Source organism: Suncus etruscus, chromosome 5 (genome assembly GCF_024139225.1).
Source record: "Suncus etruscus isolate mSunEtr1 chromosome 5, mSunEtr1.pri.cur, whole genome shotgun sequence".
In the NCBI taxonomy this organism is placed as follows: domain Eukaryota; kingdom Metazoa; phylum Chordata; class Mammalia; order Eulipotyphla; family Soricidae; genus Suncus; species Suncus etruscus.
The window spans coordinates 109533438-109546955 of NC_064852.1; the positions used below are offsets into that span (position 1 = coordinate 109533438).

Consider the following 13518-nt stretch of genomic DNA (forward strand, 5'->3'; position numbering starts at 1 on the left):
GTACACCCCCAAACCCACATTGCTCTAGTTTCAGGGTAGCAGTACTGTCCTACTGACTACAGAGCCCTGGACCAGCTGCCAGGAGGAACCTCTGTGCATTATCGGGTCTGCCCCAGCTCCGCCTGATTCTCATGGCTGCCTTGGTGGTCCCCATGGCAGGAGTAGTAGTAAATATGGGGTGTGTGCCATCTCTGGGGCAGGAAACCAGCACCCCCCAAGGAGAGGGGAGCCCAGTGCCAGGGAGACATGTCAGTTGGTTGCCCCTGAATGGGGATGTAGGCTGCAGGGACCCAACTCTTCCTGGGACCATGCATCCTGCAGACTCGGTCTTGGGCCATGCAGGACCCTGGTGGAACGAAGAAGACAGAAGCTAGAGGTGTCTGACAGGAGAACAGCAGTGGTTTGGTGCTTACAGCTTGTCTCCGCCACCCACTGCAGGATGGGAGCTGCCCAGCAAGAGGCTGGCCCCAGCTCTGGCAGCAGCAAGGGGTACACTCTACTTCACCTTTCGTCACCTTGCCAATTGAGATGGAAAGGGTGGCCAGACTGACGGCATGCCCCACAGAAGGTTCTGGGGTCCTGTGTCCTGCTGCTAGTATCAGCATGAGCTTTTCTGCCCCGGCCGAATGTCTGAGGCAGCACACGGGGCTTCTCTGTTCCAAGGGGCTGGCAGGGAGGCCTCCCCCCTTACCGGGCCATGGGTTTTTACTTAGGGCAGGGTCTGCTCTTCATGGCTGTGCCTAATCCCTGCCCAGCCTGCATGTGTGGGGCAGCAGCCATGAGGGGGCCGCACACGGGTCACTCAGTGCCTTTATTGCAGTGGTCTGTGGTGGTTGAGTGCAGCCGGCCAGGGCCAGGAAGTCCTTTGGAGGAGGGGGGGCAGCAAGGGGTGTGACTCAGAACCTCACGAAGGTGGCATCGATCTGCCGCACGGTGGGCAACGCCAGCATGACCTTGCGGCGGTACTGGGGGTCCCTCTGCAGGGGGTTGCGCTCCAGGTACACTGTCTCCAGGCTCTGTGCACCCTTCAGCTGGTCCAGATCACTCCAGCTCTCCAGGAAGTTGTCATTCATCTGTGGGACAGACACACATTGGCCAAGTGGGCAGGGGCAGTGCTGGGCGCCTTGACACCCTCTCAGCCCACCTACCAGGTACCCTGCTGCATCCTAGGGGTCCTTCTCCCTCTGTGGGGCAGGGCAGAGCCCCCCACCTCCTTTCCTGTTCAGACTGAGAGCCATTGGCAGCCAGGGGCCCCAACCTGCTTCCTCATAGAGCCAAGCAAGCTGCAGGCTGTGGTGCCATAGCTGCCAGCATCTGTCTGTCTGTCTCTGTCAGCAGGACACTCCCGAGACACTGACTGAGGAGGTCAGTGCTTGGGCCCTGACAAGGTCTCGGTGGGGCTGCGGGGCATGTCGGTCAGTGTTTGGCACCAAAGGCCGAGTCATGTGCACCCAGAGGCCTACCCCTGTGTCCCTAGAGGGCGAGTGAGGATATCTGCTTGGTTCTAGAACCTGGAGCAGGTGAGAGTGCACGGTGGTGGTGGCCTCCTTCGGCAAGAGAAGAGGCTTCTGAGGAAACTTTGAGAGCCTGTGTCCGGGGGGTGGGGGGCACGGGGGATGCCAGGACAACTGATTGGCCCTCAGCACTGTGCTGGCCTAACCAGTGAGTGCTGGGACCAGGCAAGGTGCAGGGCCAGTGGCATCCAGCAATTTTCAGGTCTCGGTGTCCAATGTGAGCCCTGCATGATCCGCCTGAGGGCCACCCTGGATCTCTCGGGCTCTGGACCCAAACTCCTCTGGGTGCAGCTGCTCCAGCTCAAGTGCTGCCTCAGCTGCTCCCACATGACCTCCCCATCAGGCTGAAATGGGCCAGGCATGAGTCCGTGCTACATGGGGAGGCCTTTTGGGAGGGCCCCATCCACCAGGTCTTGTTCCTGGTGCTGCCTTTTGGGAGCAGGTGCCACCATGCCTGACTCCTGCTATCTCTGGCATGTGGTTGGCCTGTGTTGACCTGGCACCCCACAAGGTCCTCAAACTCCACTAGGAGGGATCCTGGAGCACTGCTAAGTGTGACCTCAACCAAAACCACAAACAGGAATGAAGATTCAGAAACATGCTGACCTTCAGGCTGTGGGGCTGGAAGTGAGCTAGGGAAGTGGGTATGGACAAACAGTGGGCACCCCCAGCTGGGAGCTCCGGGTGGGCATAGGGAGATGGACGGGCACCCCCACTCAGCCCTGACTGCACTGGGCCTGGCTGTTGGGCCCAGGAAGGTCTCATGGGACCCCTGGCCACAAGTCATCAGAGCCAGCCTGGGAGAGGCCACAGGCTAAGATGCAATTTCGTGGGTGTTGAGTGTAGGGAAGGAGGAAGAAGGACCCACGAGTACAGCACGGTAGGCAGGGTTCAAGGGTACCTGCCATGTGCCAAGACCACAGGGGACAGGCACCTGCACTGATGAAGACACCTGACTCTGGTCTTGGCTACCAACACCTTCTGGCTGTTTGGGCTGGCTGGGTGGTCCATGGGCCTCCAGGGCACAAGTTAAAACAGGAGACAAAGAGCTCAGTGTCTCACCTGCACAAACCCATGTGACACATGGGGCTCATGCAGGCGGGCTAGGTGTATGGCAGAGGAACCTGGAGCTCACTGGGCAGACGGGATGACAGTGGCATGGAGGGCACCAGAAAGATCTACCACTCAGTGGGGAGTAACACCCTTCCTGATGTCTAAAAGATAGGAACATGCCACAGAGGATCCCAGACCCAGACAGGCCTCGAGATATCTATATAGCAGAAACATGCACGGAGAGGACCAGAGTGATAGCATAGCAGGGAGGGTGTTTGCCTTGCACGTGGCCAACCTAGGTTCAATCCCTGGCATCCCATATGGTTCCCTGAGCCTGCCAGGAGTAATTTTTGAGCATAGAGCCAGGAGTAACCCAAGTACTTTTTTTTGGGTGTGGCCCAAAAAGAAGAAAACAACAACAACAGAAATGCCAGAAGATGAGACCCAGACAGGCCTTCTGCTATCTCCATGGCATGCTCCCATGGGCACAAAGCACCTTCTGGGACCTGTTAACAATTCCAGAGCACCCCGCATGCCCTGCAGCGTGGCTCACCCAGAACTCCTGCAGCTCCGTCAGGTGGCTGATGTTCTCAATCTTCTTGATCCTGTTTGCTGCGATATCCAGCATTGTGAGTTTATTCTAAAACAAGGAAGCAGAAGTGAAAGCACATAGGGGAGCATGTGGCTGACCTGGGTTCAATCTCTGGCAAGCCCAGATAGTCCCTGAATCCCACTAGGAGTGATCCTTGGTTGCAGAGCCAGGAGCAAGACCTAGAGCACTGCTGGATGTGGCCCTCAAACAAAAACAATTACTTAGAAGTAAAATGAAACAGGAAATAGGGGCTGGAGAGATAGCACAGTAGGGCATTTGCCTTGCATGCAGCCAATTCAGGACTAACAATGGTTTGAATCCCAGCATCCCATATGGTATCCTGAGCCTGCCAGGAGTGATTTCTGAGCACAAAGATTAATCCCTGAGTGACGCCGGGTATGACAACCCCCCTCCCAGGAAATAAAGAAGCCAGTCAGAGGCTGTCTGATCCCAGGAGGCAGGCAGGTAGGGCAAGAGCTTGTAATGGGAGGGAGCCCGGCCTGCCCAGCCAGACTTGGCCCTCAGGCACTGAGACATCTGCCTGGGTGGGGCGAGTGCCAGCAGGGATCTGGATAGGCATGACAGGTGCACAGGATGGGACAGAGGGACCCACAGGCCTCTTGGGCAGCCCTTCCCAACTAAATGCTTTGAGTGCGGCCCCTCTCCTCGTGTGGCTGACACCAGTAGGAAGGGCCATGCATGACACCTATGGTCACGGAAGCGACTTTCCTAATGGGTCGAGTTCACATAAGCTGCTCGCTCTCCCCACTTCTCTGGGATGTCCCCTTTCCTCCTAGGGATGCCCAGGCTGCAGTGCTCCATTTTCCTGAGTTCAATAAGCAAGTCCAAACACCTCGAAAGACAAAATGCAACCTCTGACCCCTATGCGGTACCTGGACTTCTTCCCCTCCCTGTGGCTGCTGAGCACTGAAGACCTGCAGAGCCCCAGTGAATTTGGAGTCAAGAACACATAGAGATACTACAGAGGTTCAGGGCATGGCCAGGAGCTGGGTCCCAGCAGACTGACTCAACCCGCAACCGGTTCCCAACCTCTGAGCACAGAGATCAGGTGAGCTGCTCAGCCAACTTCAGAGTTTCTAGGGAGCCGAGATGTACTGTGGTGCCCTCAGCGGCAAGGTGGGGATCCAGAGAAAGGGAGCAAGCACTATGGGGAAAGCATGCACAACCTAAATAATCCCGTAGAGTTGTATGAGTATGCAAAGGTGTTTGGGAGTGTAAGTATGCATAGGTGTTCAGGAGTGTGAGTGCACAGGTATATGGGAGAGTGAGTGTGCATAAGTATACAGGGAGTATGAATGCATAGGTGTTCTGTAGTGTATGTGTGAGTGTACACAGATGATTGGGAGCATGTGCATAGGTGTTTAAAGTGTGTGTTAGTGTGCCTAGGAGGTCAGGAGGGAGTGTACACAGGTGACTGGGACTGTGCGTGAACGTGCATAGGTGTTCAGGAATGTGAGTGTGCATATGTCTTTGTGCATAGGTATTCAGGAGCATGAGTGTGCATAGGCGTATGGGAGTGTGTAGGCATAAGTGAATGAGACTGCATGTGCATAGGTATATGGGAGTGTGCACATATGTTCAAGAGTCAGTGTGCATAGGTGTATGGGAGCATGTGTAAGTTTGCATAGGAGTTCAGGAGTGTGTGACTGTGCATAGGTGTTTGGGAATGTGTGTAAGTGCATAGGTGTATGAGAGTACAAGGGTGTGCATAGACGTTTAGGAGCATGTGCAACTGAATAGGTGTATAGGGGTATGTGAGTGCGCATAGGTCTATGGAAGTATGTGAATGTGCATAGGTGTTGAAGAGTATGTGTACGTGTGCATAAGTGGTAGTAAGTGTAGGCGTATTTGTGAGTGTGTAGAAACGTGAGGATGTGGCACGTGAGGGTGTCCATATGTGTGATTGCATATTTGGACATTGTGAATGTGAGGTAAATATACGTGTACCTGGGCATGTGAGGGTGTGTGTAGGTGTGTGAGCCCGTGCACTTCATTTGTGGTGTGGCCATGAGAGACACGCCCACTTCCGGCCACTCTGGCCAGTTGCGCCAAGAACGAGATGGGCAGCAGCACTGGCTTCCTGAGCTGTGTCTTCCCTTGCCCGGCTGGTTCCTGTTGGCTGGACTGAGGGTGTTGGGGACCCCAGGCTAGAGACGGGGCTCACATTGTTCTCCAGGCCCTCGATGACCTCGATGCCATTGTGGCTGAGGTAAAGCTCCCGTAGGTTCACCAGGCTCTGCAGCCCCTCAATCTTGGTCAGCCGATTGCTCTGTGAAGAGAGGCCCAGGGAGGTATAAGGCAGCTTCTCAGGCACATGTGCAGTGGTGTTTGCCACCGCTTGGGAGCTCCAGTCACAGCTCGAGTCTGCCCTGCTGGTAGGGACCTGGCGCTCACTCTGGGCTGTGGGAGGGAAGCCATGCTATGAGCCTGAAGCTCTGCAGGACATGCATCGAGCTTGTCCCAAATCTTTGCTCTGGAGGATAAGGACATGCTGAGGTGATGCTGGGGCTTGGGAAGGGCTCAGAGTGCTGAAGCACATGGGTGGGGTCAAGGGTCAACTGCTAGTGCCACATGGTCCCCGAGCACGACACCAGGAGCCCCCAATTAGGACCCATGTAATCCAAAACTCAGGTGGAAGAAAGAGAAAAGAAATTACGCTGACTGGGGCTAGAGATGATTTGTGGTCAGGGCACTTGCCTCACATGCCGCTGAACTGGCACCCCACATGATCCCCTAAGCCCACCAGGAGTGATTGCTGACTGAGCCCTGAGCATCGCGGGGTGTGGTCAAAAATACAAAAGGAAGGGGCCAGAGAGACAGCATGGAGTTAGGGCATTTGCCTTGTATGCAGAAAGATGGTGGTTCGAATCCTGGCAACCCATAACCTGGCAGGAGCAATTTCTGAGCGTAGAGCCAGGAGTAACCTGAACGCTGCCAGGTGTGATCCCCCCAAAAAAAAAACACAAAAGAAAGATTCCCTGGGACATGTGCCGGATAATATACCTGTACTGTGGATGTGGGGAGCTTAGACAACAGTGGGCCTGGGACTGAGTCAGGGGCTCAGGGTAGGGGCCAGCGCCCAGGCCCTGCTGATACCTGCATGCTGAGGACCGTCAGGTTGGTGAGCGCATCCAGGTTCTGGAGTTTTGTGATCTTGTTTTTCCCCAAAAACAAGCTCTCTAGGCTGGTCAGTGCATCGATGTTTTCAATAGCCTGTGGAGAAATGGAGTGTTGGTGAACATGGTGGGGCAGTGGTGGTGTTTGAGCATGTGTGTATGTGCTTGTGTGTTGGTGTGTTCATGTGTGCTTGTGTGTGTATATGTATGTGTGTGCTTTTGTGTGCACATGTTTGTGAGTGTGTGTGCTTTTGTGTGTCCGTGTATGTGTGTGTGTGCGCGCAGCACAGGGCAAGTAGCACCCCTGAGGCAGAAATGGGGGTGGCCCTGGCAGCCAGAGCCCAGCCCAAGTCTCTGCATGCCCCTCTGGCTGCTGTGCTGTGAGGCGACTCCTGCCATGGCCAGCCCCACCATGTTCTGGGCTACCTGCAGAGTTGAGCAGCACAGCTGAGTGGCGGTCACAATGGGGTGAGGGATGAGCACATCCACAGCACCCAAGAAGCCATCCTCAGCCTTGGTGCCCAAGACCCTTTGGCTTTGCCATGGTGCAGTGCCTGGATCAGCAGGGGTCAGTGTGGGTCAGCAGGAGTTAATGTGGGGTCAGAGTGGGGTCAAGTGTGGTGGGGACAAGGCAGGGAGGACAGAGCGAGGACGACACAGAGGGGACGGTGGCGCTGGGGCAGTGGCAGCTCCTACCCGGATGCGGTTGGACCCCAATTCCAGCATCTGCAGATCCTTTAAGTTGCTGATGTTCTCAATTTTATTGATCTTGTTGTTGACCAAGAAGAGTTTTTTCAGCCTTGTCAACTTGTCGAGCCCTTCAATGTTTCTTAGCAGATTAAAAGAAATATCTAGAACCCTAGGAATAAGCAGAAATTCCCTTTCTAATGTGTCAAAATCTCCCAGCCTCAGACTGGACTCTGACTCACATCAGGGACCCCCAAGGGGAGCGCACAGAGTGGGGGGGCCCAAGAAGCCATGGCTGCAGTAAGTGTGACTGGGACTCGACTCACTCTAGCTCTACCAGTGCCTCCAGGTTCTCCACCCTTCGGATCTGGTTGTCGTAAAGGTCCAGTTCCCGGAGATTCTGCAGCTGTTCCAAGTTCTCAATGCACTTGATGAGGTTCTGGCGCAGGCAGAGCGTCTGTGGCAGGAGAGGTGCTGTTAGGGGTAGGGCCAGTCTCGGGGGACCTGCCAGCAGCTGCTCTCCAACGCTTGGGGCTTGGGCTGAAGGGCTGATGACTGTTGTCTGAGGGGGGATGGGATCAGTGGCATCAGCAGGTCCAAATCCTGGAGGCAGCTGAGATTGTGGAACTGTGGTGGCAGTACTAGGTGCCAGGTTGTTGGGGGCTCACCTTCACTTTCTTCAGCACCTCAAACCCCTCAATCCTCCCGATGCGGTAGTGGTTCAGATCAACATCCTGAAAGAGCAAGTATGAGCACAGGTGAGCACAGGTCAGGGTAGGTGAGCATGTCCCGAAAGAGCCCGTAGGAGGTGGAGCGCCAGAGCAGCTAAAGGCTCTGATTCTGCATCCTACCTGGTTGGATGAGGGAGGGTTAGGGTGGGGATGAATTAGGGTAAAGCACCCCCTGAAAGTGGGTGAACCTGGGTGAAGTGTTCCCCTGACAGTGGGTTAATCTGGGTGAGGTGCTCTCTAACAGTGAACACTTGACAGTAGGCTCTGATTTATGGGGAGCTCCGAGAGCTCCAGACAATGAAGCTGGAATGTACAGATCCACTAGAACTGCACCCAAAGAAGGAAAGGCTTGTGCTGCAGTACACTCACACTCAGCATTTTTGTTTTGTGTTGTTTTAGAGCTACACCTGGCACCTGGCCACTCTCCTGGCAGGATAGAGGGACAGAAGTGGGCACACGAGGCAAATACTCTCCCTTTCCTGCTGTGTTATGGCTCTGCTCTTTACCTCGGCATCTTTGTCCAAGCTGATGGTCTCCATGTCCACAGGCAGTTCCTGACCTGCAAAGGGGGAATCAGAAGAGCCACTCAGAGCCACGAGCCCAGATAGCAGAGCCCGGCTGGAGAGGGGCCTGCCCTGGAAACCAAGTCACTGCAGAGAGAGGGAGAGGCAGGCCGGGGGGCGGACGCCCTGCTCCCAGTGCTCACTCGAGGACGAACTCGGCTGCTGGCCAACTCAGCAGCCCTGCAGCCCTGCGCTCGCCTGACTATCTGCACTTAACGATGCTGTAGGAGGGACCATGAACCCCAGCAACCAACCCCACATACACCCCCTCTGGCCCCCTTCTGATTTGCTGCAACAACTCAGGCCTCGGGAGTCTGGGTCGGGCAGTGGAGGGGTTGGTCAGGACGTGCCTTCTAGGAAAGCCCTGGAGAGCGGCCAGGCATCTACAGGCGCTTCTCTCTGCAAGAGCAAAAGAGAGGAGGTGGGGACCAGTCCGCCGGCCCACTGCCCCTGCTCCCGCACCATGCCCGGTGCCACCAGCACCCGAGTGCCCAGCAGGGCCCGCGGTAACCCCAGAGGGCGTCACACACCTTTCTCTAAGCCTGCTCTGCCCTTGTCCTACCTCCCCCTTTCCCTCGCTACCCAGGCAGGCTCATGCCCACAGTGGGCAAGTGTCCTGAGTGAGGGCCCAGAAAAGAGCGAGGCAGAGGGAGTGTATGTGTGTGTGTGTGGGGGGGGGGGGCACCTGCCTCTCACCAGGCCTCACAGCTTCAACTGTGGTTGCTAGAAAAAACAAAACACTGTTTCTCCCTAATGTGGCAGGCAATCAGGCAAGGAGATCAGCTTCAGAGGCAGTGTCCAAGTCACCCTGGGGAAAGGCAGGTGGGAGGGGACTTCCCAGGCCCCTCGGACCCAAGCCCAGATTTTATGTGGCTGTGTCATTGACCCATTGGCGTCAGCTTACAGGAGCAAAGATAGGCAGGATGCCTGCAGGTGGGTGGGCAAGTCAACTCTGACCTGTCCAGACGATAGGTGAGAGTTGGGTGTGGAGTCTGTGGACTCTAAACTCAGGACTTAGATGGAGCCCTGTGGGCAGAAGGTCCTGCATGTCCCAGGGCCCAGGTAGAATATGGATGCTACAGGCAGATGTAGGAAGGCTGTGGCTGAGCAGGGCTGAGCCAGGATGGGCAGCTGTGCCTGTGGCGAGAACTTCTGCTCTGGCCCCACTGCTCTCTCCCTGCCCCTGCCCGGCACGTGCCCGCCCACCCACACTGTTTCCAGAACCTGAGTCTCAGGCTCTAAAGTTAGTGCTGCCACTCTCGTCGTTTGGCTCTGCCTTCGCCTTCAAGTTAGGTTGCTATAGCTACTAATTATCTTTACTGGCACAGGGAACAAGCTGAGATTTTAGGAGTTACTTTGAAAAACTTGTTCTTTTTTTTTTTTTTTTTTTTTTTTTTGGTTTTTGGGCCACACCCGTTTGACGCTCAGGGGTTACTCCTGGCTATGCGCTCAGAAATCGCCCCTGGCTTGGGGGGACCATATGGGACACCGGGGGATCGAACCGAGGTCCTTCCTTGGCTAGCGCTTGCAAGGCAGACACCTTACCTCCAGCGCCACCTACCCGGCCCCGAAAAACTTGTTCTGGTTATTAGGATAGTGTATAATTTTTTTGTTTTTTTGATCCTTGGTTCTGGCCTCAGAGATCACTCCTGGTGGGCTTGGAGGACCCTTTGGGATGCTGCAGATTGAATCAGGGGTGGCGATGTGCAAGGCACACCTGCTGTGCTATCTTTCTGGTCACTCACAAGTTGATTTTCCAAACCAAAAACAGAGTTTAGCTGGGGAAGGAGGAACCAGACTAAGAAGCTGTGTCACTGTCAATTGTTTGTGTCTGCACTAGAGCAGTGGGAATTTCCATAGGAAAGGCCTGTCCTGACACCTCAGGCCTCTAGAAGGGAGGGCAAGGCTGAGTTGGGGCTCTGGGTGGTGGAGGGAAGAGAAGCAGAGTGCTCAGCTACAGGATCCGGCAGCAGGGCCCTCATGCTGAGGGGAGTCTCCAGCACTGTTGCGAAGGAGCAAGCCCAATGCCACCCTCCTGAGCTGCAGGGGCCTCTGCCAGAATGTGGGTGTCAATGTGGTATGAATGGGACTGGGACTGTGAAAGTGAGTGTAGGGTTGAGAGTGGGTGGGATCAGTGTGAGCATGGGTGAATGTGAGTGGGTCTGTAGAGGTGCGGGCCTGAGTATGTACGTGGGTTTGCACTGAATTTGTGGTGAGGGTAGGTGTGGGCGTGAGTCCGAGTGCGTGACTGTCAGTGAGAGTGGATGTGTGCTGGTCTGAATGTGGATGTGAGTGCTGGTGTGGGTGTAGGAATGTGTGTGTGTGCTGGTCTGAGTGCGGATGTGAGTGTGTGTGTGTGAGGGTCTGAGTATGGGAGGGACTGTAGGGGTGTGTGTGTGGGTGTCTGACTGGGGGTGTCAATGTGGGTATCTGTGTCTGTATGGATGGGTGGGTGGGTGTGAGTATGAGTGCAGATCTGGGTATGGTATGAATGACGGTACCTTCCGGGTCCTCGTCCCCGGGCTCGCCTCCATCCTTGAGGCTGTGCTCACTGAGTTCTGTCACTAGGAGGCCGCTCTGTTTCTTCCCCTCCTCATCACCGGACTCCTCCGATTCCATCCGCCTGTCAACTGAACACAGCGCAGTGAGACTCTGCGTAGCCAAGTGGGTTGGAGGCACAGAAGACACTGGCACCAGCCGCCTCAGGGCATATGAGAACTGTGGAGTGTTTGGGATGCTCACTCACCAGAGATTGGGGCCCAGGCCCCTGACCACTGACTCTGCTGCCACAAACCTTCATCCATGCTTTACTACCACATAACCCAGTTCATAGGCCTCGTTCTGAAGAAAACGAGACTGAGTCTCATCAGACTGGGCAGGGGCGTCGATGAGCAGGGAGAGGGAGCGGTTGATGAGCCACATGCCCCCTAAGAAACATCTCAAGTGTCCACCCACCATGTCAAACATCTCATTGCCTCGCTTCCCCGTTTCTTCACAAACCTCTTCACCTTGAGACGTACTAGGGTCATGGTCATCCCATGACTCTCTTCCTGCTTGTGCTGGTCTCTGAGGAGCTGTTGAAGGGGGGGGCACCTTCATAGCAGTTTTGCTGGGCCCAAAGGCATGCAAAAGCAGGGGTGTCCTAAGTCAGTTCCTTCCAGGCTGGGACCAGTGGTCAGCTCTAAGTGGCACTTTGGGCCTGGGCAACCACGGGGTGCCTCACCTGTATCTCTACCCACCAGAGACAACAGTCATGTCAAGGTGCTGTGGGGCAGCAGATGTTGGGGCGCTGGCAAGGTGAGGCGTGAACACTACTTAGAGTGAGCAAACCCCTCTGGAGCTGCTAGTCCCTGAAGGGACTGCTGAATGGAACAGGAGATTGGGGGGGGGGAGAGAGCGCCTCTCTGGCATGCTACCCTCGCCCAGGGTCACCCTCTACACCCCAAATCTATCCTAAAACTACCTTGACTCTTTCTTTTACCCTGTCCCCAACTTGCAGACCTGCAGTTGCCCCCTTTTGTGGTTATCCTTCCGAGAAAGTGAGTGGGTGCTGGTTGTAGTCATCCCGACAGCCATACCAGTTCTTCCTTTTGTGTACCCACACCCCACTTCTGAGCCCTTCTTTTAGATTGAGCACAGGATCTGGGGGCTGTTGCTGCGGGAGGCCTGTAAGTAAGCCTTGTGGGCACCCACCCAGCAGGTAGACACCCCTCCCATCTTATTCACACACAGCCACACCTGCACACGCCCCCACTTGTCTATATGCTCGCAAGAACCACAGATACACTTGCGCACACATTCACGCACAGTCATGCACACTCACGCTCTGACACACACGCAGCACTCACACATGCATGCTCATGCTCCTGCACACCGACACTTGTACGCATGCACACCTACACACACTCACGCGCGCTCAGGCCGCCTCCCAACAGCTCTCAGCAGATCCCCGCACACACGCTGGGCAGCGGACTCCGAGACCTTCGAGTCCCCCCGCCGCCAGCGCTCCCGGCTCGTGACTAGGCGAGCTCGGCCTCCACACTGGGCCAGGAGCCGAGGTCGGGTCGTGGCGCTGCAGGACCGGCTCGAGGAGCCGCCCCCGCTTCCCGGGCTGGCCGTCGGCTGTCAGCGGTCGCGCGGCGCGCCCCGGAGCCCGAGTCCCAGGACCTGCCGGCTGCCGCCGCCCGCCCGCCCGCCGGGGCCTGCCAGCCGCACCCAGGCGGCTACTCACCCTCCATCATCTCCTGCGACTGTTGCTGGCCCGAGCCCTGCTCCGCCGCCATGTTGGCTGCTCTTCCCCTTTCCGGAATCTGTCGCTTCGGGCCGCGCAGCCAATCGGCGTTCACCGCTGCCTGCTCGCTCGGCCAATCGCGGCTCGGAGCAGGGGCTGATCCCGCCCCACCGCGCCTGCGCTGCCCCGGTGCCTGCTGGGAATTGTAGTCCCAGCACCGTACCCCGCGCCGGGGCCCCCGCCGCCTCCGGGACAAGTTATTTGAGGACGCAGCCCGCCCCGAGCTGGGCAGAGCGGGTGCGCTCGCTGCTGTAGGCGGGCTGCAGAAAATCCAACGAGGAGACCTGGCGCGGCCGCAAGGGGCGTGGCCATGATCAGCTGCGGGCCGAGGGGCAGGGAGGAGGACCTGCGCGCAGCACACCGGGTCCAGGGGTGACCTCCAGTGGGGACGGATCCTGGGGAGCCAAGCCAGGCTTCTGGGATCGGGATCGATCCAGCCATTGAGGGCCTCTCAGCCTGCCCCTGCCCCGCCACCCCGCGCGGGTCTGTGTGTCCCACACTGGAGCTGCCCCGCGCCCCCCACCTTCAGCACGAGTCCGCCGAGAAGCGGGCTCGGTGGTGCCGCCCTTCCTTCCAGATGCCCAAACCCGAGGAAACTGCGTCCTCCGCGATTCGCCGGACGCCTTTGGCCCGAGTTTGGCTTCTCTGAGGCGCCGTAGACGGAGTCCGCTGCGTCCTTAGCAACCGTTAGCGCGGGTTCCTGGGCGGGGAGGAGCAACGTGCCCCGCCCATTGGCTCTATGATTGGCTCGATGCTTCTGTCAGTCATCGGGATCGGCCCGGCGATTGGTTAGCGTGAGAGACAGGGCGGGGCTTCATGCTAGCGGCGGGAAAGAGCTGGGCTACGCGGGCGGCCGGCAGGGCGCGGGGCGCGGTGTCTGCGTTAGGGGGAACGGCCGGTCCCCTGCAGCCTCCCGGGAGCCTCGGCCGCCGGCCCTGGTCTCTCGCCCC

At 57.1% G+C, this 13518-nt stretch overlaps 1 protein-coding gene across 1 annotated transcript; it reads right to left on the reverse strand.

Moving 5' to 3' along the window:
- Nucleotides 1-796: 796 nt before the first annotated feature.
- PPP1R7 (protein phosphatase 1 regulatory subunit 7) lies at nucleotides 797-12634 on the reverse strand. The gene is made up of 10 exons (XM_049773478.1): nucleotides 12509-12634; nucleotides 10779-10907; nucleotides 8221-8273; nucleotides 7652-7717; nucleotides 7310-7440; nucleotides 6993-7155; nucleotides 6277-6393; nucleotides 5345-5449; nucleotides 3121-3207; nucleotides 797-1073 (listed from the first exon to the last, which is right to left on the reverse strand). The coding sequence occupies exons 1-10, from the start codon at nucleotides 12558-12560 to the stop codon at nucleotides 897-899; spliced, it is 1080 nt and encodes a 359-aa protein (XP_049629435.1). The 5' UTR covers nucleotides 12561-12634; the 3' UTR covers nucleotides 797-896.
- Between the last annotated feature and the right edge of the window lie 884 nt (nucleotides 12635-13518).